The sequence below is a fragment of the Corylus avellana genome, chromosome ca4 (assembly GCF_901000735.1).
Source record: "Corylus avellana chromosome ca4, CavTom2PMs-1.0".
In the NCBI taxonomy this organism is placed as follows: domain Eukaryota; kingdom Viridiplantae; phylum Streptophyta; class Magnoliopsida; order Fagales; family Betulaceae; genus Corylus; species Corylus avellana.
In genome coordinates, this window is record NC_081544.1 from 4,862,195 (window position 1) to 4,889,652 (window position 27,458).

Genomic DNA, 27,458 nt, shown 5'->3' on the forward strand with positions numbered 1-27,458 from the left:
TCACATTAACCCAATGTTATGGCCAATGGGATATGACAAGTAGCACAATCCTAGGCGATCGTGATAGCACTCATCATTTCTTAATTTTTTTTTTTAATTTTTTGGTAAAGTCATTTTAATCTCCTCAAATTACAACATCAATGACAATTTCTCCTTCAAACTATCAATTATAACAATTTACCCATCAAACTATCAAAACAATGATAATACACCCCCCCCCCTGCTAGTAAAATGACACAATTACCCCTATAAAATTTTCAATAAGACAAACATATCCAATAAAATTTGAAAAAAATAATTAAATATATTTAAAATTTTAAAAATAATATATTAAAATGTTAAAAAGTTTGGGGGTAGTTAAAGGGTTGGTGGGTGGCTCGACCCCCATTTAGTCAAGGGTGGTCGAGCCAACCCCATATGGCTAGAATGGGGGTGGCCTTGGCCCTTTTCGAGGTGTCAAAACCACCTCCATTTGGGTTTGGGGGTGAGGCCAACGGCATGGCCGAGCAACCCCCAGAAACGCTTTAAGGTGGCCATCCACCCCTGGTGGGTGGTCGGACCATCCCCAATTACCTAGGGGTGGTCCAGCAACCATTCAGGGGTGGTCCAACACCCCTTTTTGCTTTTTATTTGCTTTTTAATTGTTTTTAATTGTTTTATAATTTTTTGTATTTTTGTTTTTATTTTAATATGGGTAATTTCATCATTTTGTTAAAATTAGGGGTACATTATTATTGTTTTGGTAGTTTGGAGAGTAAGTTGTTGCAATTGATAGTTTGTATGATAGATTGCCATTAGAGTGGTAGTTTGAGAGGAACTAAGAGGACTTTACCCTTTTTCCATTTTTTTTTAACAATGACTGATTTGAAGATTGACATGCACTTGCACATCAACCCAATGCGGGTGGAATAAAATACGCTTTTTTTTTTTTTTGGACAGACTCTCTCCTTCTCTCTCACCGAGTTCTTATGACACATTCTAATTCTAACCAATATTCTAGGAGCTAGGGTTTACTTTATTTGGTGGGAACTTTGTCCTAATCAAATTCCTTGTTCAATCGGATCATTGACAACTTTTACCTAATTGCCCCAACAACATAATGACCAAAGAAAGAGATCGCCACCCCAAGGTCTTTATAATTGGTTTGATGTCACCCTTTAAAAATACCACGATGTTATCAACCAACTAGAACGATGAAAGAAAAAATATGCGAGAAACTTGATGGACTATTTGTAAAAAAGGAGAATCTGCCGATTGCAACAATAATAAAACTTTGCTTTCGTCATAAGTAAAGTAACTATCTTATACAACAAGTTATCTTTACAACAGTAAAGATAGTATATTTACTATCTTTTTCTTATTTTGTTTTATTATTTCTTTTTAAAATTTAAGTAATATTTTATTATTTTTTAATTAGTGGGACACGTAGCAGTGTATAAACTCTTGGATAAGATCCAATGGTCAAGATTTCAACCATTTTTGATGGGCAATTCCCCAGCTATTGCTAGGGATCCCGATCGGTTGTGGGATGTTGTTTAACTTTCTTATGAGGTTTTATCTTTCACATCTAGGTTAACAACTTTTTTGTAAAGATCATCGAATGTAAAATAAGTTTGAGTGCCTTATAGTAAAAGTCTTCCTCTAGTGTTTTATATGACAGTCATCAGAGCTTCTAAATATAAGACTATGTAGATCAATTATAATCCAACCTATTTAATTACATAAGTTAAACCCTTCAATCCTAAAACTCTTAACTCGCTAATCTCGTATTGAGTATTCGCATGTCATCAAAAATCGTCAACCGCACCCATATACCTGTATTTGCTTCGAAGTCCATATCTACTATTCAACTTCAACTTCGGTTACATTGATTGCCTAGAAAAAGGAACCCAGTTTCTTTCGTCAAGCATCGGTCAGAAAAGGGTAGTTATATTAATAAGTGTCCACCCAAAGTTTATGTTCACTAGCATTTGACCTTATTAGTTTTTTTTTTTTTTTTTTTCTTTTATTTTTTATATAAAAACTAAAATTAAAAATTAAAAAAATTAAAATAAATAAATAACCCCCACTTGTTTGTATGACTCAAAGCCCATCAGGAAGAGCTTCTTTCACTCTCTTTGCTCGTTCTCCTCTACAGTATGATCCACCACAGCAGTATACGGTTTACAAATTTCCAAGATCATGAGCAGGATAATGTCAACACATGATGATGATGGTCAAAAATAACAAGATCTGTCTATTAAAAGATAGATGTCATAATTACAGGAGTACTTGAAATACACAACTCCATTTGCTACCCATATTATCTCAAATGTCATATTTTAATATGTCATTTAATATCACAAAATCATTATCAACACATACATTGAATTAATAATGAGTTATGTTTACCAAAACAATATATATAATTATAATTATAATTATAATAACAATAGGTCCACTTAACATGAAACTTCAAGACTCTACAACCTGCAGCTTAACCCATTCTGGACTGCATGTTCATCTCTGACCCAGCGTCCAGCTCCTTTCAACCCACTCTTAGGCATATCAATTGCAAATGTCATTAAAGAATCATGATGAGTCTTGTCTAATAATTATCTTACCATTACTAAAACAAAAGTGAGTTTGGACAAGCTAACAAATTTATCATTGCAACCACAACAAGCCAGTGTCAGGGAGCTAAAACCTTAAATGAATACATAATGGTGGAAGCCATAACATGCAACCCAACCTCCTCAATATACGAATATATTGATTGGAAGATCTATTGTCTCTTACTTGGAAGAAAAAATTAGGCTCTGTAATTTCCACAGAAAAAGAACTTACCCTTTGGGTGCTGAAAATACTTGCAGGAATGGTTTCGCCCCGCAAGCCAGAAAGTGAGGACATCAGACATCATGCTCAAATTCTCTATGATTTGAGGTGGAAAACTTGGCAGGCAGGCTTATACGACCTTTTGGTTGAGGCCTGTTCAAATTTCTTAGAGGCAGCTTCATTCTCTTCTAACTTATTCTGAACAAAGTATCTTATCCACCAAGATGAGCTTCGCAATTTGGCCTTCACAAAATGAACATTTTCATGTTATCTTCTACAAGTCAATGCTGTAAATTTTCTTAAAAGAAGCTACAAAGTAACAACAATCACATGACAAAGATACACATATTCAAGTAGAGATTTAAAGATATCTTCGAAAAACACCGTTCAAATGGTCAATTCATCAACCATCATAGAGAGCTGCTTCTAGGGGGTTGTGGCACAAACTCACCACTTTGTGCCCTTCAATGAGAGATTGACATCTCAGCTTAGTACAACTTAAGAAAAGAAAACAAACACACCAGATTACATCCATATATATGAGGTGAGATTTTTTTAATTTTTAATAGATTTGGATGTGATCTAGTGTATTTGTTTTCTCTTCTTAAGTCATACTAAGCTTAAGTGTCAATCTCTTATTGAAAGGCACAAAATGATAGATTTGTGCCACAAGCACATAGAAGTTATTCTCTTCAATGTATCTAACTCCCTCACATATTGCAAGGATTCATACTTCAATTTGTTAACTTTGACTTTATATGGGAAGAGGAGATTCAAACTAGTGACCTTATATGCAATTAACTCAATTGTTTATAACTCCCTAATTTTGACGTTAAGATTCTTTCTTCCTATGAGGATCCATAAATTTACTTCGGATTTTTTTATTCCACTAAATACAAATTCAAACAAAATAGCCATGATGTCTTAAAAAATGTTTAGTAATTACTGGTTTGTTTTCATTAGAATAGCATTTAGTGCAATGAATCGTAGATAAAGAAAATGGCATCAAAACTTTCCGTCCCACAAGAGTTAATAGCAGATGAAATTTTTTGAGTGAAAGAGATTCATATTGTAAAAAGGTAAAGGAAATCAACTACTCCCTCTTTTCTATTTTCGCGGATTGATATAGCTGAAACCATATTAGATGGGACAGTTTTTTGTTGAGTTGAGAAGAGTCCCTATTCTGGATACTGTACTCCCTAGTCATTGCATAATTCACATTGCTTCAATCTCACTATCAAACCAAACACAATGACGGTCATAGTTTATCAAAATTACTTCAATGATCTGAGAAACAGAGTTGCTACTTTTTTTATTCCTTTCAGGGTAATGCAGCTCTATCAACCAAATAGGATATATCGACCTTAAATGCGTCAATTCACCAATTATTGAAGCACAGTTTTTCTATTCCATGATCTTTTTCGAATTAAACCCACATATTACCAAATTACATTGCACAAAAATGACCAAGGAACAATTAGAATTTGTACAAAAACACTTACAGGACGGCCAAATTTGGACAACTCTGCAACTTTAGCTCTATGCTGACCTGGATAACCTACACATGTTTGGTTGTTCACCAAAATATCAGAACTTCAATCAATCTCATGGTAAATAAAATTCAAAAATAATAATTAAAAAGAGCAGCACTATTGGTTAATGTAAATGAATATGTTTGGTTGTTTGCCTGTATCACACCATGTCAATTCCTTTTGCTACTCAAAAAATAGTACCGGCTAGGTCATTGGTTATAAGAGAGAGATCAATGGATATGAGTGCTACCCATACTCCCAAGTGTTCACTCCCTAAAGTGGCAGTGAAAATCACCATTAGATAAGAAAACAAATGAAAGTAAATATAACATCGACTGGTGATTTGCACTGCCACGTCAAGGAGTGAGCACTTGAGAGTATGTATCGCATTTCTCTTAGAATATATCTCCAGATAGCACTCATTGCATCTACAAACAGTACATGGGAAGCTCCATATGGGTAGAATGCTGATTTAATTTGCCCCTGGAAACTAGAATCATAAGCTGAAAGTGAACAATACAAGGGAAACTCCATAAGGGTACGAAGCATTCAAAACAGATCCTGGAAAGCTGAAAGTGAATTCATAAGCTCAGAGCAACAAGACTGAGAATTGTGAAATATTTACAAACATTTGGGGTGGGGGGGAGAAAAAGAAAAAGAAAAAACCAATCAACTATAAACTAAACAAAATCTAACCCAACCAAATGGTTATGCCCTTTGAGAAAACAACTGATGTTAAGGAAGTAACTAACTGAAGTTATGGAAGTAACAAAGAAGCCCCAAGTGTAGAGGCTGGGACAGGGATATCATTTTTTTTTTTTTATGAATGAGATCATTGTTGTTGTAAGAGAGGAATTGCATTTTGGGAAGGGAAAGATGGCAAAAGAGAATGAACAGGGGGGACATCATATTGCCATTTCAATTTTCTTATACAGTTGACTTCTTCACAGCAACCATAATTATAAGTGAACATAGAATTAAAGTCCTTTGCTAATTTTTTTAAAAAAAAAATTAGACAACAAAAGAGAGAGAGAGGACTTGGGGGGGATGACATATTTCATTGTTCACTTAGTTTACTTGTTGTGAATAAGAATGAGATGACAAGTGAATAGCAGCCAAGTTTTTAACTAATTTTTCTCTCCTATAGATTCCACAAAAATGAACTAGTTTAAAATATCAGCCCTCCTATTAATCAAATAAAAGTCACCTGAACCAGGCCCTGTTATGTCATCAACTTCTAGGCCATTTTAAGTTCTCAATAAGCAAAAAAAGTGTTACAATATGAAGCACATAAGCCTTACAAGGAATTACCAGCAAATATAACAACACCATCAGCAGATACCCTTGTCAACTCTGGAAGGGTTTTGTTGAGGTACTTTGGGGACAAGTAATCCACTGCATCTGACACTATAACAAGAGAAAACGATTTTGCCTTGTATGGCAGACGAAACTTGATATCAGCCACACGGACAATGCCTTTACGCACAAGGCTCTTACAGTTGGCATCACCATCATCTAATTCGTATGGTTCCACACCCCAGGCTTCAGTATCCTCTTCTTTTAACAACTTAGATACCACTGAACAGGTATCAGGGCCCACATGCAACACCCGATGCATGCTATCACCATAAGCCTTTTTTAGAATAGGTAATGCCCTCTGAACTTCTAATGTACATGAAATACCACCTGCATATTCAAACTTGAAATTTATTAGATTAAAAAGTTTTCTCCATCGCACAAAATTTCACATTACTAAAAGTACTACACCCTAAGTGAGCCAACTGCCACAAAGATAGCAGTTTCTTGACACCAGATTAGTAATACTTAACATGTAAAATTTATGGATTTTAAAATTACTCATTACTGTGCCCACTAAAACCAAAAGAGAGCACATACAATCTACATAAAAGTGATAAATAGATGGTTTAAAAACCACCTATGGCCTACTTCTGTCCTAACTCGATAAAGTTTGAATTTCACTCTATATCACAACCCAAGGGACGCAAACATTTATAGAGAGATTTCTCATTAGAATTAGGTACCAGGCCTTAAGTCAATTTTTTGAAAACACCAAATCAGGTTATCCATGGAATTTTCTTCATAATTAAAATCAGTGTTCATGTAAATCAGGATACTAAGAACCATTGAGAAAACCAAGTAAGAAGCTCAAAGATTCTTGAAGACAGATTGGGAGGAGTAAGGGCAAGAACAAACACCTTCAAGTTAAGCAAAAACACCTTCCCTTTCAAAAAGATTCACATTCAATGGCCCATTACTGTATTTCACTCCTTATTCTTCCTCCCAGGACAAAAGACACAGCGTCTCACTAGTCAAGTCAAGTCATACATATGCTCATGGAAAATTTCACAAAAAATAGATGAAATAACTTTTCAAAGTTCGGCAGATGCATTTTGAGAAACTTGGTCATTAAGAAGTCAATTAATCCTGTGGATAGACCATGTCTCCTAAAATTCTAAATTACGCCAGAGATAACAATTAGCAAATTCAGTGGATCCAAGAAATATGAATAAATGGACAATAACCTTCACATACGCCATATACTAGACCGTCTCATTCACTAAGCAAAATCTTTGATACATTGAAAAGCCTATAATAATTACAAGATAATGCCATATTTACCTTCAATTTTACTCGATGCTTGTATATCACTGGTTGGTCCACCTGTCATGCAAACCCCAAAAAAGTGAACAAAAGACGTATCAAAGGAAGTAAAACAGAACCTAGGATACAAAAGGCAAAGTAGGTTATCAATGTTCATGAACCTTCTTTTTTTCTGTTTTGTAATTTTATTATTTTTTTCCCAGCTGGGAAATGTGAGCTGCTAGTTCTGTTGGTGATCAGAGGACGTTCAAGTTCATGGGAAGGCTTGAGCTAGAGTCTGCAGTTAGATCTCCAACTGCCTTAACCATTTGTTGGTTTGGTAAGAAAAGAGAGCAAGGAGGGGTTCATAAACATCCTTTGTTCCAATTATTCAAGTGCACAGACCACATACGAACCTGAACCACTATAGGAATAACCAATAAGAAGAATTGCGCCCTGAAATTTTCAAAGAACAATTCTATCAATATTCTTCATATAGAAATGCAGCCAAGTTAGTAATTAATATTGAACATGCTTGCATTGAGAATAGGCAGTCATCACCAAGTGGCAGAAAAAAGAGAAATTGCATCAGCTATATTTTCTCACTAAGCAGTGAATAGCATTTGTACATCACTTTTTGCTAGAGAATAATGAGTTGAAGAAGGAAAATAATATTGGGAGACCATAATGGCAATGAAAAGTACCACAATCACTAGCCCAATAGATATTAGGGGTGATGAGCGTGATTTGGACTGCACCGCACCCACAAATGGAATGCTTCCACCATCACCAATGCGCCGAGCAGGATTTACTGGCCTCCTTGACATAATTATGTAACAGGTAACAAGCCTGCAAGTCCTAGCATAAGTTGAAAAGAACTTTCAATAATGGTGTTTCAAAATTTGAAAGGCATCTCCTTTAATGTTTCATTCACTGTTTCTACTCACTAACACCAAAAACTTCCTGTTATCCTATTTCATCAAAGCTAAGCTTCATAACAGATATAGCCATTATACATAAAGGCAAAACATGGCTTCATGCTTCATGGCCTGTCTTATCAAGAAAAATAAAATCCTGACTACATATTTCAAATGTTAAAGGATACATACAGTACAGTTGACAGCATATACTTATCAGCTAAAGGAATTGCTTGACATAAGTTCAAATCAGGTAAATGAAGTTATCATGTGTCTAGGGCCATGCCATTATGACTAAATACGCATTAAAAAGGTCAATCCCTTCCCTATGGCCAAAAAAGGGGGCCCAACTTCTAACAGTCTGTCCGGCATGATAATCCACATTGAGGTAATCTTTCCAGATTCACTACACTTTTTTCAGAAATATCAAATGGTACAGCTGCTTCCTCAAAAGTTGGCAACGGATTATGCCTGAGCAAGCGTGCAGTGTGTGTCTGCATCTGTGTTGTATACAGAATGCTACTATTTACTTTTTTTGTTATGTAGAAAGCCGTTTCCAAGTTGTTTGTTGCATATCATTGTGTTTCTTGTGATGCCTAATCATATGTTGCACACATATCAGTATAAATGCTCTCTTACATATCACCATCAACACCATCATGATATTAAAGCAATTAACTCGTTATGAAGTAATCATTCAACTTCTGCCATTAACATAATGGCATCCAGCACAATCTTCAAAAAACTCGAACTCAAATCTTGGCAATGCACGACCGAATAGCCCATAGCAAAGATACTTAGCACCCAATTTACTTAATCAAACACCACAAGCGCAATGCATAAACCACGTTTCACTACCATTTCTTGCAATGGGATATATCATTTTCTTGATATTTATTTTCCATTCACGTTTCTCAGAAAAACTTCACTTATTCAGCACACTCACTTCTCTCATTCGTAACACTCCTATCCCAACAAGAGCCGAAATCCCAATACCCAGATATCCAAAACGACTAAAACAACAAAAACTCAGATGTTGCAAAAATTTCAATGAAAGAAGTTACCCAGAATTAATCAGAAAAAATCAACATCAAATCAATTGTGCCAAACATACAAGCAGATCCACATAACAAACTCTGGAAATATTAGAAAAGAAAAAAACTTGCAGAGGAAGATTACCTGGGATCAACGAGAACACGAAGCTAGGTCTCAGAGATTTCTTAATGCACGATCCAGATCTGTGATTGGTGTTAAATGTGTTCGCTAAAACAGATAACGAGAGAGAGAGAGAGAGAGAGAGAGAGAGAGCTTAAAGAAAAAAATAATTGGGTTTTAAAGCTAAGTTATTAAATAAATATAGTAAGATTTGGGGTTTCTTTTTTAAAATTCGTAGTTGATCTACAATTGGCATTTTATAACCTTACTTCCGATGGATCACGATTGTGCCCAGTTGCCGACCTGCTATTCCTCAAATCTGGACCATTCATTTTTAAAGGAATTATTCTCTCTTTTTCATTAAAATTTTGAAATTAAAACTAATAAATTTGTAATTTTTTTTAAAAATCACCTAAGCCAAATACAATGGGATGTTATCTATTTTGAAGAAAAATATATTTTCTATGGACTTCTTGGATCAACCAATTCTCGGGAGTTTTGAGATGACCGACTATCTTGAAGGACGGTCAAACCACTTCTTAGTTCTTTGCGATAACTAGTTGAAGAAGCCTTTTTTTTTAAGGGAGAAAAAGAAAAAATGACTCTATTTGTTAATATGTTTTTAGGGGTCTCTTTTTTTTTTTGAAAAATTGTTCTAATGTGACATTAATGATACAACGGTGAAAACTATTTTTGTAATTTTTTTACGAGCGTTTTTTGTTTGGGTTATTTATTAATGGTTTTGTTTAGGAGTGTCAAGGCGGTTAGTAGATTTTACTAACCGCAATCGCTAACCGCCTAGCGGTTAGTGAAATAGATAACCGCCCGCTAACCGTTTTTTCAAAATTATGTTTTTTTTTTCGCTTTTTGGGTGTTTTGGGCTTTTTTTAGGGCTTTTGAGACCTTTTTGGGCTTCTTTTTTTTGGGCTTTTTTTTTACTTTTTTTTTTTGTATTTTTAGTGTCTTCTTAGGCCCAATTGCTATAAAAAGAGCCCATATTGAAAAATCAAAAATATTTGACCCAAAATTTACATTTACTTGTACTTTAAAAAAATTTCCTTAAATATTAAATCATAACTGGTTAACTTTTAAAAAAAAAAAAAAAATCAACACAACATATAAAAAATAGTTCAAAATTCAGACAACTGTCACAACATATAATGATAATACATTAATATTTAAATTGTGTTTATAAGTAACACATTGGTCATTGTTTAATCAAATGTCAATTACTTAATTTGATATTATACGAATCATATCATCATTGTACATTAATAATATGATTCACTTGAAGTCTTGAATAAAGTATTTGAATTGTCATCGAATCATATGATTAAGTATTGATATTATACATTTATATTATTCATATGCATATGTAGACTTATATAGACTTATAACATATATAGACTTATAAGTTTATAACATACATTGGAAATAAGTCTCTAGATATTTAATTGTTGTATTAGTTTGAATTGGTATAGTTATGAGTTATGTCATATTATATATGTATAATTTGTTATTATATAATCAAATAATTTAATCATCAATTGATCATGTGATATAATCATATAGATTATAGTGATAATATATTAATACTCAAATTGTGATTTAATGATCAAGTGATTATGTTATATGTATAAATATTTTTATAATTATAATTATAAAAATATATTATATAAAAAGGCGGTTAGCGGTTAGCAGTTACGGTTAGTAAACTCAATAACCGTTAGGCGGTTATAGCAGTTAGCGGTTAATACGGTTAAGCGTTTAAGCGGTTAACGATTAACGATTAGCAGTTATAGAAAAACCGCCCGCATTGACACCCCCTAGTTTTGTTTGGAAAAATAAAATAAAATATAGAAAAACAAAAAAAATTAACAAGCTGAACATTTGGCTAAAAAAAAAAAGAAGTGTTTGGTTATTTGGAAAATTAATTTTTAAAAATAGGATATTTTAAAATTTTTGATTTATTTTGATTAATGGCCCAATCTCAGCCTTGACACAGGTTCCAGCCCAACTTCAAGCCCAAAATAGATTTTCTTTTTTTCTTGCTTTTTAAGAGAACAAAATTATGAGAGCCTATAAGTTGAAAATAATAGGGGTGTAGCAACAGGCAGTTATAACCGCCTTACAACCGTTAACTGTTTTGGTAGACAATTATAAAAAATTACTAACCGCCTAGGGTGAGACAATTAGCGGTTTTAGAAGTAGGAAAAAGTGGTTAAATAACTACTAACCGCCTACCCTTATATATAATAATATAAATATGTTAAAAATATAACATTAAGTCCTCAAGAAGTAGCTCAATCGGCTTGGACTACGTTTAATGAAGCAGAGGTCACTAGTTCGAATCTCCATCCCCCCTCTTGTGCGGACATGTCAATATATATATATATATTCATTATTTTTTGAAACACTTTGACCCACAACTATTTAAAATAAGCTCAAAAAATAGGAATAATGAAGGCCCAAAATGCCTCAATAAACCCCAAAGCCCATATATATTTAAAAAAAAAAAAAAAAAAAACATACAAACAAACAAACGGTTATAAGACTACGGGTTATTGGTTTGAATAACCACTAACCACCAAAGCGAAACGTTTGCGGTTATTAAAATCCAATAACCTCCTTAAGCAGTTAGCGATTTTAGCCAATAACCGCTAATTGCAAGTGCTTGTACACCCCTAGAAAACACTCTAAATACCAAATAAATTTATAAGAACTTTTTGTATGACTTAAAAAAGAGGAGAGATAGTTACAACAAAACAAATTAAAAATTAATAAAAGAGGAGAGATGAAGGAAAAAATGTTTGGTCAGGATCATAAAGTTGTGGGTGAGCATGAAAGATAATACTGAGTGCGACACATTGTAGCCTTGTAGGGCAGTTAATTGTATGGCTCACTTCATTTATATCCTTAACCTAATCTTAGAGTGAAATAAATACTTTTGACTTAATGAGTGTGACCAAATCCATAAGGACCATGAGGAATTGGAAAAGATTTAATTATTGTAAAGTAAGGGTAGAATTCTCTCTTCACATTTTTGGGGATAATTTTATCTTTACTTTTATAAAAACCTGATCTCGTCTCGTTCATTTGGATTGGAGATGATTCAAATTCAATCCATATTATTTTTTTAAAAAAAAAAAATTAATGCACTCGTTTAGTAAATTGTAAACTCAATTAGTCTTGATAGTAATTATTTCTTTTTAAAACAAAAATTGATTTTTAATTTTTCGGAATTAATCAAACTATTTTTCTAAATAGTTTGAGGAATGCTACACATTCCAAATTTATATCCCAAAAATGAGTTCCTAAATGATGTGTCACAATCTCATGAGATTTATTATTTTGGAAAGTGTGTCACCAACTCATGGGATGGTGACACATCATTTGAGAACCAACTTTTTTTTTTTGACGATTTGGGAACCAACTTTTGGAAAGGAAGTCTTGGGATGTAACCCTCGTAGGCTTTTCTTTCGATGTAAAAGGCCTTCTGTCAAAAAATATTTTGAACGAAATTATTTTTTAAAAAAAAAGAAGAAGATTTTTTTGAAATATTTTTCGATATTTGGCTCGTACGAAAAATCAATGGAAACAGTCAATGATTGGCAGTCGGCAGATTCCAGAAACCAAATGTGGATTCTAGCGAACTTCAGTAACAGAAAAAAAATGAATGGCAAGAAAGAGAGTGCATACGTGAAAGAAAAGATGAAACTCGAAATATAGTTTACTGTTTTAGAATAGGGAAACAATTTTGGAGAAAATTAAAAAAAAAAAAAAAAAGTTTTATTGATCAGTCGAAAATGTTTTTGATTTGATAATTTTGGATCGTACCAAATACCGAAAAATAAGAAAAACATTGGTCATATAATATTTTAGGTAAAACTAAATTTTATTTTATTTTTTAATCAAATTGAAAAAGGGTTACAAGTAATCAAAATACCGAAAATAGGTGAGCTTACCTACAATAGACCCAAACACATAAATTAACAGATTAAAAAGAAACATATGTTGAAGAAAAAAAATAAACTATTCTAAAACCTATCCAATCATTGATCATTGAAGCTTTAGAAGGAGGGAGAAGCCTCTATCCCTGATTCCCTCTCCCCCACCCCTTTTTTCCTTATTGTTCTTTTTTGTCTTTTAAAGATACAAAATATCTATGGTTGCATACTTGCATGTTCACCTTCTCCATGCATACACCTTTTACTACTTGCTTTTCCACCCCCATCCATATCCACCACAAACAGTGGCCAGCCAACCTCTTACTTGCGTCCTCCAGTACTCTCCTCTTGTAGTTTTTTTTATTTTTTAATGTGAAGGTTATCTTACTTAATAATAATAATAATAATAATAATAATAACCATCTTAAATAAAAGAAAAAGGTTTCATAACAAAGCTAGAATAAACGTTGCTTGACGTGACGGGAACTCGTTGATAAAAATAAAGTGAGAGTATAGACTATAAATTAATAAATATAAGAATAATTTAATTTAGTTATATTTTAAATAATTCATATTTAAAAGTAAGACGACAAGAATCCAAGATTATCCACGGGGGATGGATTTGTCGAAATTTGAATTGTCAAAACACCGGACCCATTGTCCAACGTGGGCCCAGAATAATGCCAATCCAAAAACGAATCTGATCAGAGGTTTTGATAGACGTTGTGATGTAGAGTAAAGATTGTATTTGTACGTGACCAGGTTGTACTGGAAGACACGTAACCGGATTCTTAACGGCGTTGTCGTTGTCTGAGAGAATCCCGGCTTCCGGACACATGTGGCTCCACTTTCATCTGAAAACAGCTAAACAAGGCAGTGAAGAGCCCTTCCCTGCGGTCAATAGTCCTTCAATCAGTACAGTTCATTAGGCTACGTAGTAAAAAGCTTTTAGAGCAAATTTAATTATTATTATTATTATTTTAGATAGACTGAAAATTTAATTATAAATCCATGTATTCTTTTATATTTGTCGGGCACTTATATTTCAAGGTGTTACTTTTAAAGGTCGTAAATTATGATGAAAGCATTGAAAATTTTCTTTAAATATTAGATTTGGTAGCTGCAAAAAAACAAAATAGTTGTTAAAATGATAGCTTACACTCCTAACGCTAGGGGAAGAACCTAGCGATGCTAAGGTTTTGTATAGTTGTTGATGAAGCTTGAACAAATTTGTTGACAAATATGGTCTTATGTAAGAGTTTTTGGTTTTTTTTTTTGCATGTTTATGTTTATAATATTACGGTATTAACCCTAAAAAAATATGATATATTTTATATTATCTCATCCTAATCTAGGTTTTCAAAACATTTGAGAGTAAAGATTCGAGGATAGAAGTAATATGCAAAATTGGTGGAATGGACTGTAAGCTTTGATTTCAATTGATTGTCTATTTATTTATTACATCAATTGTTTTGCACATCATTTTCAATTGGCACGAGTGACAGCATCAAAATAAGTTATCATCATTCATTAATTTTTTACTATATTTACTTATATTGTTAATATTATTGGTGTTTCATGCAAGCGTAATGAGGAATTGAAGGTTGTTAAAGCTAATGAAACTAATCATATGGTTGAAATTGGTGGGCTTGAGAATGGAAGATGATTTAATTAAATTGGCACTATAAAACGAGTCGAAGATACTCGTTAAAGTTCTTATTTATGATCAGTTTCTAGCTTGATTAGAATATTTAGTTCAACATTAATGAAATAACTTCTTCTTTTTTTTGGACAAAGTGAAGCTGACTCATCTTCACAACTTATTAGACAACAATTTCATTTGAATTTACCTTCATCTTGAAACTTATAAAATGCTTATTTAGTTAAAATAGTGATTAAGGGACTTGCCTCGTACGAGGTATATAGTTCATATTCCAGCCGATTGAGATTCTCAATCATACTTATTAAGTTAAAAAATAAATAAATAAATAAATAAAAGAAAAATAAAATAAAAACAAAGAAAAATAATAAAATAAGAAAGGTGGCCTTTTTGTACGAGGTAGAGATTTATATAATATAAATAAAAATCCAGGTTGTACGTTAGATGTCTGCATTATTGTAGCCGATTAGATGTCTAGATTAGATGGTTGATATTATTAAAGTCCACAAACCATTAGACAATGATATTAAGAAGATAATCCCTCCGTTGGGCTACTTTTCTTTTTTAGTTAATTTGACACGAAATTTGATAACATTTTATAATCAACGCACCATGTCTAACATTTTTAATATAAAACATATATTCATACGTAAGATTAAAAAATTTACAACTTATATAACAGTAATATGAAATACTATATATTTATGGACAGAATTTTCCTTCAAATTAGGTTAAAGGAATGACACGTATCACTTTTTATGTAATGAACACATATTTTTTAAAAAGTAAGAGTTTTTCAAAGTTTTCCTTCAAACTGGGTTAGAGAAATTTTATTCAACCTAGTCTATAAAAGTGACATGTGTCCATTAAACATGTGAAATGCACATATTTTTTTAATAGTATGGATAAAGTTGGATAAACTTTTATTAAAAACTCATGTGCATGCAGCATCTCATATGTTATTAGAAAAATAGACACGTGTCATTTTTATAGACTAGGTTGAGGAAAATTCCTCCAACTTAGCTTGAAGGAAACTTTTTCCCCTCCAAATTATCTATAAAAATGACATGCGTCACTTTTCATATGAGAAACACATATTTTTTAAATAACATGTAACAAACACATGCTTTTCGAATAAAATTTCTTCCAACTTTGTTATTGTAATAAAAAATAAAAATAAAAAATGATTTTCTTACATGTAAAGGACACATGTCATTTTTATAAAGTAGGTTTGAGGAAATTTCCTCCAACCTAGTTTAAATGAAAACTCTATCATTTTTTAAAGGGATAAATGCAAAATTGGTCATTGTAGTTGGCCTAAATTACAAATCACTGCTTGTGGTATAAAAAATAATTTATAGGTCCTCGAGCTTTGCAAAAATAATAGTTTACACATTGAAATCAATTTTTGTTAAGTAAATTAACAAAATATGTTACTTTGTCACGCTATACCCAATAAAAATGTAACACGTGTTATTATTAATTTATGACTTTCAAAAATAACAATTAAGATTTTGACATCATTTTACGACACCAGCTAAGATTACACATCAGTACTCACTCCACATCATATTGTTATAGTAAATTAACATAATCTTTTATATCCTCAAAATTTTACTATGTGCGTAATTTTCTCTCATCTTCATCTTCTCCAGCTGCTTTACAAAATGCGAGCATCAAATTCTCACAAAATGTTCTTAAATCGTGGCAAAGAAGATGAAAATGAGGCAGGGTTACACATGGAGCAAAATGTTGAGAATATAAGAGATTAGGTTAATTTACTGTAGCAGTATAATGTAACAAAGTAACTGATTTGGTTAAGTTACTTAATAGAAATTAATTTTAGGGAGTAAATTGTTATTTTAGCCTACTCTGGGAACCTATAAATTATTTTTTATACCATCGGAAGTGAGTAATATAGGCCAACTACTGGGACCTATAAATTATTTGTTATACCAAAAAGAGTGATTTGTAATTTTGGTCAATCACATAGACCAATTTTGCATTTATCTATTTTTTAAATAATATGTGAGAAACACATCATTTTTGAATAAAATTTCTTCCAACTTTGTCATTGTAATTAAAAAAAAAAAAAAAAAAGAATGTGATTCCCACTTGTAGATGACACGTCATTTTTATAGAATAGGTTGAAAGACATTCCTCTAACCCAGTTTAGAATAAAACTCTATCATTTTTTAAATAACATGTGAGAAGCACATGCTTTTTGAATAAAATTTCTTCTAATTTTGTCATTGTAATTAAAAACATGTGATTATCACCTATAGATGACACGTGTCATTTGTATATAATAGGTTGGAAGAATTTTTTTTTTCAGCCTAGTTTGGGGGAAAACCATGTCCTATTTTTATTCTGCCTATGCTTTTTGAAAATTAAAATCATCAAGTATCGATCCTGAATTGAAGTTCTCAGTAGTTTTTCTTTCAATATATACAATTATATTATTTTCCAAAAACTCACCATACTCTTAAAACTTTTATACTTTAAAATAGTTGTTTTGTAATCGTCATAGACACCGAAAGAGTCAAAACAAGACAAGTACATTTACCAATAAGATGATATGCTTTGATTTTTCTTTCTCCATTGAAGACAATTTTTGTAATTTAGGATGATTAAACTCATCAAGTTCAAAACAATTCAATTGAAATATAAAATTAATTTTCTCATGCTAAGGATAATGCTTCTTCACAAGGCTAGAGATATTATCAATTTTAATAGATTTATAATATCATCCTTTGAATTCAAAGTTGAGCCAAATATAAAAAAAATTACATCTCCTTTCACTGAACCGACTATCAAGCTCTTATAATTGACATCGTTTTGTAATAACATTGAATAAGTCAAAATGATAATTTAGTAACGTGATTTGATAGGCAAGCCTCTTTTCAATAGTAAATTTATTAACAAATAAGATCTTAGTGAATAAATCATTATTATTATTATTGAAATTTTTAACCTTAAAATAAAATGAATCACATAGGTTACATGGAAGCCCCCACACTAGTAGCATTAACTCATTTACTGACATCATTTTGTAATAACATTGAATAAGTCAAAATGATAATTTAGTAACGTGATTTGATAGGCAAGCATCATTTCAATAGTAAATTTATTAACAAATAAGATCTTAGTGAATAAATCATTATTATTATTATTATTGAAAATTTTAACCTTAAAATAAAATGAATCACATAGGTTACATGGAAGCCCCCACACTAATAGCATTAACTCATTTACTTTGGCCTCAATCTTACACCGCCCTTTCACCAAACCGACTATCAAACTCTTGTAATTGACACTTTGTCATAACATTGAATAAGTCAAAATGATAATTTAGTAAAGTGATTTGGTGGGCAAGCATCTTTTCAATGGTAAATTTATTAACAAATAAGATCTTATTGAATAAATCATTATTATTATTTTTGAAATTTGTAACCTCAAAATAAAATGAATCACGTAGGTTACGTGGAAGCCCCACACTAGTAGCATTAACTCATTTACTTTGGCCTCAATCTTACACCACCCTTTCACCGAACCGACTATCAAGATCTTGTAATTGACACTTTGTGATAACATTGAATAAGCCAAAATGATAATTTAATTAAGTGATTTGATAGGCAAGCATCTTTTCAATAGTACATTTTTTTTAACAAATAAGATCTTAGTGAATAAATTGTTATTATTATTATTATTATTTTTGAAATTTTTAATCTTGAAATAAAAGGAATCACGTAGGTTACGTGGAAGCCCCCACACTAGTAGCATTAACTCATTTACTTTGGGGTCAATGTATAGTGATCCAAATAATTAACTAGGCTTAGATAGCTTGGTTAAGGAGTTAATTGGACTTTGGGTCACTAGGGAGAGTTGGAGGGGCATTTTTGAAAGTTCAGACCCTTTGACATAACGCTCATGTGGGGGACCACATGCAAGCGCTCGCCTGTCAACAGTACACAAGCGCTCATTGAAGGACCAATTTGAGCGCTCGTTGACTTTTTGTTGACTACTGCATATTGTCCGAGTGCACGATTGCAACGCAAAAACCACTAGGTAAACAGTACGTGAACGCTCGGTATTGTAGTATCGAGCACTCGTTGCCCTGCAGGCCTGCTCTTGCAACGCTCTCAGCTTTTTTTCCGTATAAATAGGACCTTCCATCCGACCCCTAATCCTTATTTTCGCCCTTATTGCCCTCCGGAACTTCTATGTGAGTGCCTTTGTGAGTTGTGAGATTGTCGAAGAAGGAGTTATTTCTTAGAGGCCTTGCTTCAAATAAGTAACCTTCTAAGCTTAGCTTGTCCCTTACTTAGAGCCTGTATGGGATTGTGTTTAAGAAATAGAGCTTTTAAGTCTAAAAGTGCTTTTTGGACCCTTAAAAGCGCTTGTAATTTTTTTAACAAACGAATACTTTTTTCTTCAAACGGACTTTTTGAGTATTAAAAGCATTTTTAGACCACTTAAACACAATCCCAAACATGCCCTCAATTGTTATGATGTTTAAGTGCTTTTTATAGTTAGCTTAGTTGTTAGTTTGAGCTTCTAGTTAGGTTGTGTCTTTCTTTTTGACTTAAGCTTGGTTTAACATTTCATTTTTGTTAGACGTATTTCTTTATACATGGAGATGTTGTTTTGAATTAGGAAGTGTTAGAAACCCTTTCGGTAGCCTTAGTACCAATTGAGGAGGCTTAGGAGAACATTGGATCAAATGAGATTCTACCTGAACCTCTCTGGCTGAACATTTGCCCTAGGGGTTGAGCACTCTCCCAGAGACGTTTTTGGGGAATGCTATCTTGGGCCCACGTTCTATATCCCATATTTTCCGTTCTAGGTTTGTTTTAGCTTGAACTTAGGACTAATAGTAGGTTTTCCATAGATTTGGAGAACCCAGACCATTTGGAAGGATTTTTGGAGGACTTGTACGATCCGAGTGAGTACTAACTCACATAATGCTTGCCATTTCTTTTCTCGCATTGCACAACTATTTTGTATACCAAACATGCATATTTACAACTCTCATGAAATATATTTTGTTGCATCATGAACTTTATTATTTGTGAAAATGTACCACTTAACAAAATAATGACGATAAGACTTGTAAAAGCATACATGTAAAGTACGGATAAGACTAATTGCATCGTACAACATGGTACACCAGTACATGCAGGATAACGGCCATGAGCTTACTATATATGTTAACTCTATGGTCAAATGTGTGTGTGTGTGATATATGAGCCTTGGATTCAATGGTTATTTCCTGACCAGCATAGCTTTAATGGGCGGGTCACTACATGACGTACATTATTAGTAGTGTGGGCCACTCAAGGTTGGACTCGGTTGGGCTGCTAGTGTTATGGACAATAGCATACAATGATCAGGGTACCGGCATTGTATTACAGGTTCCTTGAGACAGCGCCAACCCTATTGAGAATGAGTAATATCTCGGATAGACCATACAGTTAAACTATCACTAATTCTCATGATTATAGTATGTACTACATCTATACTGCATTCATGGATAACTATCATATCTAAAATGTTGCATACTTATCAAATGAAGTTCATCACTAAATGACATAGGTATTATGTGCATTATTACTCACTAAGTCTTTGGACTTACCCCTTTTATTTTCCCCATCCATTATGAATAAATTGAGCGATTTAGCTACCATAGAGGGGGATGTCTTTGGACAAAATCATGGTGGTGGCCTAGGACCTGATCTAGGTCATTTTTGAGGATTTTGACCTAGCATGGCTCAAGTCCATGTTGGATTTGAGCTAGGAGGATCCACCCGGACAGAGATGATAGAGATAGTAATTATGTTGGATTTACTTAAGATTAGGCATTGATTTTATTATCCTATATTCATACAACTATCTTGGTTTGTAACCTATATTTTGATGATCGGTCTTTGACCAGCACATTTGGGAGATCTATATATGCTATGGTGTTTATTTTTACTCTGGTTATCTTGATTTGGGATATTTATCTATGTTATGATGTTTATCTTTACTCTGGTTATCTTGATTGTGGTATATAGTTGTTACTTTATTATTCCTGTAGTTAAAGTCTTCCATTGTATTCTCTCGTTTAGGAGATGTTAAAATCCTTGAGTCTTGTCTCGTGAGGGATAAGGCTGAGAGACGAACCATGAGATCAATTACCAGTTAATTAATTTTTACGGGGTGTTACACAATCTCACATGCATCTTTTGAGGCAAAAGTCAATCTACAATGTTGTGTAAGATAGTCCATCCCATCAATTATTTTGGAAAAAGAATTTTCTTTTAAACTAGGTCTACATATTTTTTTAATAATAGAAATAAAGTTGGAATAAATTTTACTAAAAACTCATATGCATCTCATATGTTATTTTATTATTATTTTTTTAAAGAGATCTCACATGTTATTAAAAAAGATGGACACAATTATTTTTATTGATTGAATTGGAGAGGAGGAGAACATGTAAATTTCATATTGTTTTTCAAACATTTGGAGGATAAAGCTCTTCCATTTGACTCAACAAATATTTAAATAAAAAATATTTTTTTAATCATTTGTTACGATTATTTTAATTAAATAGATTAAACTTTTTTTGATAATTTGATAATTTCGTATCGGGTAGGATTATATAAAAATTGCAACTATTATTAATGATTGATATTTGCCGTCTACTTGCAACCGACATTGATCCTGAAAAATGTGAAGATCAGAGACCCAAATGATTCATTCGATTATTTACCACACTACCCCAACTCTCTTCACAATTATTAATTATACGCTACACCCCTGCTTAAGTGGACCCTACCATCCACTGATAACGATGACGCCAAAATCATACACCCTCTCTGACGGTGAAAATGGATGATCTCGACACTACTTTAGAGTGAGTTGGACCCCGCATCCTCCGCAAAACCCGTTGGCCATCGGTCCCGAAAATTAACCGCCGTCCAATTCCCCGTCCCTTTGTTCGCCGGCGTTAACTCTCTCTCTCTCTCTCTCTCTCTCTCTCTCTCTCTCCGTATACGTATACGTATACGTATATGTTATATACATAAGCGCATTACATACGCATAAGACGCTTTCTATAAATTCCTGTCTCTCTCCCTCTGGAATCTCCATTTGAATTCGGGAAGGTTCGGCAACGGAGGAGGTTGCTGCGGCCTGATTGTTTCTGAGTTTAAAGTTTGTGCTTGGTGGTGGAGCTGAAGCGAGAGAGAGAGAGAGAGAGAGAGAGAGAGAGAGGAGGGATTTGAATGGCGGTGGAGTACAGATGTTGCGGATCGAATTTTTTCTTGCACATATTGATAATCGTGTTCTTGGTGGTGTTCGCCGGGTTGATGTCAGGGCTCACCTTAGGGCTCATGTCGATGAGTCTTGTCGATCTCGAGGTCCTCGCCAAGTCTGGAACCCCTAAGGATCGCAAATACGCCGGTACTTTTTTTTGTTTTTTGTAATTCAATTGAGTTTGATGTAACGTTTGGTTGCTGAGAAAATTCGAGAAGAGGAAATGAGTAAGGAGGGGAAATTTTGAATGGTTGAGTTTTTGATTGTGTGGGACCTAAGTATGTGCTAATTGTTACGAAAGTGAAACTCAAGTTAATTGCTTGCCTTTGTTGGTCTGCGCTTTTTAGATTACTTTTCTGTTCGTTTTCTTGGCAACCAAACAGAAAAGGTCACTGTTTGGTGAGAAGGATTAGAAATTGAATATTTTCTACCTCTTTTTTTTTTTTTTTGGCTGCTCGGATATAACTGACTGCACTCTTTTTTTGAAATCTTACCGTAGGCATTTCTGCCATGTAGTCCTAACATTGCAACTATGGAATTACGAATTCTTTTTCTGCTTTCTTTTAAAAATTTTTAAGATAATTTTTGAAGAATATCATAATTGATTAACGGTACTGAATTTGGGACATAAACGTCACATATTATTCTGGTTCACAGTAGCATTATTTGGCGTCTGAGATAAACAAAAAAAGTTGAATCTTTGAATTGTTATTGGGGTTCTAAATTATTCCCAGGATCTGAACACATTTTCATGCTTTTATATTTCTCTCCGTTGAGTGGTTTTGTTTAATCAGTAATAATAGCAGTCAGTAATCAATCTTATAGCGATTGGATAGGACGTACTCTATTCATGAGTTTGTGAATTGTGTAGTTAGGAGGTTTTGAAAATCATTAGAAAAAGTTCTTGCTTGTGTGTTAGCTTGCTGTGACTGAAATCAACATCTGCTTTTGCAGATCAATCCATGCTTTGACTCCATTACATTAGACATAAACTAAGGTCTTCTGATTTTAGGAATTTTGAGTGAGCTGGAAAAAAATAATGCATAATATGTCTTAGAGTTTCTGATCGTTTCAGGATAGGTTAATATATGGAATGTTGCACTTAGGAAACTGTTAAATCACCAATTGTCCCAAAAGCTTAAGCTAGTAGGAAGAGATAAATTTAATCACTTAATCAACACTTTAACACTCTTCTTCACGTGTGGGCTCAATCTCCCTTTTAATAGGTGAGGCCCAACACATGAAATATTTAATTTAAAGGGGGGTGATTTGACGGAGTCAAGGTTCGATCCCAGGACCTTTGGCTCTAATACCATATTAAATTACCACTTATCCCAAAAGCTTAAGCTAGTAGGAAGAGATAAATTTAATTACTTAATCAACACTTTAACAGAAACTATATCAAAGAAAGTCTAATTTGAACAGGATTTTGGAGCAATGATTGAAATGGTTGCTATTTAGGTGGTGGAAATATGTCTTTGACTGTTCTCCCTTATCTGAAAGATTTACTATATTTATATAATTGAGGACAACATTAGTGCAAAATGAAAACGCTGAATTTAACATATAGTCTTCTTGCTGTTCGACTCTTACTTCATCTACATTGTGAGATGTGTTTAATGTGTACACTTGAGACTCTTTTCTAATAAACTTTCATTTTTACTAAGTGTATATCTGATACATAAAAATGTGGCACATTCTTGATTGTGAATTTGCATGAATCATCTCTACACGAACATGACACAGTTGAAGTGAAAGAGCAAAGACTGACTTGGCAAAACCAAATAGTCCATCTTGGAAGAAGAAAAATGGTCTTTCATTGTTAATGTATGTCCTGTGTTAGCAGGGTCAAACAAACAAGTAGAAAGACGTATACTTACCAGTCAAATGGTGCTTTTTAACTAGTCAAATGAAAATGCATCTGAATGATTTTGTTTAAGTGACAGTACTTTGGTGGTTGTAGACTTTATACTAACTTTTTGTACTATGCTATTATAGCGAAGATATTGCCAGTGGTAAAAAATCAGCATTTATTACTTTGCACCCTCCTTATTTGCAATGCTGCTTCCATGGAGGTACGTATTGTTGAGATTTTACTGAACAAGGATTTTACTTACATGCATAATGTATCAAGAAAGATTAGCGTTTGAAATCATTCTTCCTTTTGCCAGGCGCTTCCCATTTTTCTTGATAGTCTGGTTACAGCATGGGGTGCTATTCTGATTTCGGTGACATTGATTCTTCTGTTCGGTGAGGTGAGGTATTTATCTGACATTATTTGAGTTTTTAAGAAAGCTAATCCAGGACAGGCAGTTTAAGTTTGTCTGTCTGACTTGCTTGGTTGCTTGTTGCTTGCATATATGGAAAAATTGTTCGCAGCTTCCTCCCACAATCAGTGCAACATATATGGGATATGTGAAAATTTTTATCCATATTATTTGCCAAAGAAAAGCTACTCAAAAGAATTGAATTTATGTTTAGTCTGGCTATTTTACCTTGCCCCTTTGATATGTATGTTTCACGCTGTTAGTGAAGCCAACACGATGTGTCTGAGTTCAGTAATTTCTTTTTACTTGTGCAAGCAGATCATACCCCAATCTGTTTGTTCTCGGTATGGTTTAGCAATTGGTGCGACTGTGGCACCATTTGTCCGCGTTCTTGTCTGGATCTGCTATCCTGTCGCATTTCCAATCAGCAAGGTGATACATGCTGACCACTTTAATCTGTTTATGTTAGCAATTAGTGAATTATTGTTCGATTTTCTTGACTATTTATGTTTTATGTGCATTTCCAGCTATTAGACTTTCTGCTGGGACATGGGCATGTAGCTCTTTTTCGCAGAGCTGAGTTGAAAACACTTGTAAATTTTCATGGCAACGAGGTGTGTTTAACTATACAATTCCAAATTAATTGCAAATCTTTTTTTCTCACAACCCATATTTTCATTTTCCAAGGTTATGTACTCCAGTTGTTTAATATGCTAGTCTTACTTGTCATGCAATATATCCTGCGCTTGTTAGCTTTCTCCTAAATGTCCCTCAAACTTATCTTGTGCAATTATTGTGATGTTATCCTTTGCCTAAACCTTCCTGCTCCATTCCACTAACACACTCCACTTTACAATCTTATGCTTGGCTGGTTAGGCTGGAAAAGGCGGAGAACTGACACATGATGAGACAACAATTATTGCTGGAGCACTTGAGCTCAGTGAAAAAACTGCTGGTGATGCCATGACTCCTATAGCTGATACTTTTGCAATTGATATCAATGCCAAGCTTGACAGGTGTGAAATTTTTGGAAAGTATAAACCAGAAAATTCGTATTGCACCAGTTGTTGCCTTCTTTTAATTATTGGAAATATTTCTTATCATGCAGGGATTTGATGAATCTAATATTGGAAAAAGGGCATAGCAGAGTGCCAGTTTATTATGAGGAATGTACAAACATAATTGGACTTATCTTGGTATACTGTTTACCACTTTTTTTTATGCTCAAGTATTGAAGAGTTTCTGTTTTCATTTTCATTTTATATGGGATGATTATGTACACAATTGTCAGGGATCACTGTTGATAATAAATGAAGGGAAGTGTTGCTAGGATGTTTGAATAGTAGTGGTAAAGGAATGGGGTGAGGTGGACAGGACTTATTAAATTGGTATAAGTGGATTTGTAAAAACAAATCAAAGGTTATCAAAACAAAGGGATTTATTAAATGAATGGTTTAGAATAATTAGTGGATTTGTAAAGAGGGACTTACCCAAGAGGAAATGTGAAGAGGTTGCCTCTTCATCAACGTTGGTTATCTGTTCTTTCCCCCCATATAAAAATATAATTAATATTGTGCAGATCTAGAATCCATTTGAGTGGTTAGCATAGCAAAATCAAAATGCTTTTATGTATCTTGTTTAACAATTTATCCATTGATCTATCAATTTTTTTATACTTTTATCTGTCTTGATGTATGTTATATTTCATGCTACTTTTAGGTGCTTCAAGCTTTTGTTAAACATTTATATTATAATATTGTAGGTCAAGAACTTGTTAGCAATTCACCCAGAGGATGAAGTGCCGGTAAAGAGCGTCACTATACGCAGGATTCCAAGGTACCTTGTATTGGTTGAAAGGAAGGTCACATCTGATGTGGGTCTGTTGAAAGTGCCCATTTAATTTCTTTTAGAAGCACTTGACGTGCGTCATATAACTCAGAAACTGATGTTTGGCATATTTCTGTGGTATAGGGTGCCAGAGACTTTGCCCTTATATGACATATTGAATGAGTTTCAAAAAGGTCACAGCCACATGGCTGTTGTTGTAAGACGGTGCAACGAGGCAGTAGAGGACCCTGGCAACCCTCCTGAAAGTAGGAACCAACCTCATATCTCAGCTGCCTTGGAAAGTTTTCCTCGGGCTAAAACTTGTCTTCCAATTAGCTATATGACACATTCTTTTCTTTCTATATTGTTCAACAATAACTGCTCTCTCTCTCTCTCTCTCTTCAAACAGATCAAGTGAAAGAAGTGAAAATAAGTATTGATGGTGAAAAGCTTTCCCAAGAGAAGACTTTGAAGAGCAAGAGATCACTCCAGAAGTGGAAGAGCTTTACCAATGGTGCAAATAATTCATATAGGGGCGGTTCTAGGAGCAAGAAGTGGTCAAAGGACATGTACTCTGACATCCTGCAGATAGATGGCAATCCGCTCCCAAAGCTCCCGGAAGAAGAAGCTGTTGGCGTAATAACAATGGAAGATGTCATTGAAGAGCTTTTACAGGTACAAGTTAATTTCCGATTTTGTTATTTTGTTTCAACAATTTCTCATAGATGGCCTCTCACATCAATTTGGCATTGTGTAGGAGGAGATCTTTGATGAGACGGATCACCATTTCGAAGACTCATAACACTAGCTTTCCCAAGTTGAATAATCACAACAAATTTGTTAGTTTTTTGTTTTGATAGTTGGCCTGTAAAGCTCTTGTTAAAAACTTGAAAAATCACCATATGACGTTTAAGGACTGTGCTTGAACTGTACTAAAAGCAGATGAAGGTTGATGAAGTGAGAAAAGGAATGTATAATTTGTTGTACTCTCATATCATATGAGCTTTGCGAGTATGACTTGATGCACTCTGCGAATTGCATCTTCCGATCATTGTATTATGATAGCCAAAGTTTATGAAAATCCGAGAAAATTACAATGACTTATCCAAAAATTGGTTGAGGATGTTATGACAATATTGTAAAATAATTGTGGGATGAAAGCATAGCTTTTTAGCATTATTTTAAATGTGGTAGTTTTAACTAACTCTTGGATTAATCATTGTTAAAAAATAAAAAAATAAAAAATTTCAAGGGTTAGATTGGGGCGTCACGTCACTATTGTGAAATAATTATTTGTCGAATTCCACTTTAGCAAATTCCGCACTCAAGTGACTTTGGAAGCTTACACAGAAAAATTCACAGATTAATCACAATATGCATTCTACGTCTTTTGGTTAACGGTGCTCCGACTCCACCCCAATGTGCTCCAATTGAAT

General features: G+C 33.5%; 2 protein-coding genes across 3 annotated transcripts; one reads left to right on the top strand and one right to left on the bottom strand.

The window, feature by feature from the left end:
• Positions 1-2,538: 2,538 nt before the first annotated feature.
• On the bottom strand, positions 2,539-9,254 carry LOC132178978 (probable pectin methylesterase CGR2). Of its 2 annotated transcripts, none has more exons than XM_059591578.1 (7): positions 9,044-9,254; positions 7,652-7,796; positions 7,364-7,403; positions 6,987-7,028; positions 5,658-6,032; positions 4,317-4,372; positions 2,539-3,057 (listed from the first exon to the last, which is right to left on the bottom strand). In XM_059591578.1, exons 2-7 carry the CDS (start codon positions 7,772-7,774, stop codon positions 2,911-2,913), a joined length of 783 nt encoding a protein of 260 aa, XP_059447561.1. In that variant the 5' UTR covers positions 7,775-7,796; positions 9,044-9,254; the 3' UTR covers positions 2,539-2,910. The 2 variants fall into 2 exon arrangements, with proteins under 2 accessions (XP_059447561.1, XP_059447560.1); XM_059591577.1 differs by having other exon boundaries at positions 7,652-7,805; positions 9,044-9,253.
• A 12,245-nt stretch (positions 9,255-21,499) lies between these two features.
• LOC132177586 (DUF21 domain-containing protein At2g14520) lies at positions 21,500-27,124 on the top strand. The gene is made up of 11 exons (XM_059589961.1): positions 21,500-22,075; positions 23,927-24,003; positions 24,100-24,183; positions 24,514-24,627; positions 24,723-24,809; positions 25,072-25,211; positions 25,304-25,391; positions 25,958-26,031; positions 26,167-26,288; positions 26,432-26,697; positions 26,780-27,124. Exons 1-11 carry the CDS (start codon positions 21,898-21,900, stop codon positions 26,822-26,824), a joined length of 1,275 nt encoding a protein of 424 aa, XP_059445944.1. The 5' UTR covers positions 21,500-21,897; the 3' UTR covers positions 26,825-27,124.
• The last annotated feature ends 334 nt before the right edge of the window (positions 27,125-27,458 follow it).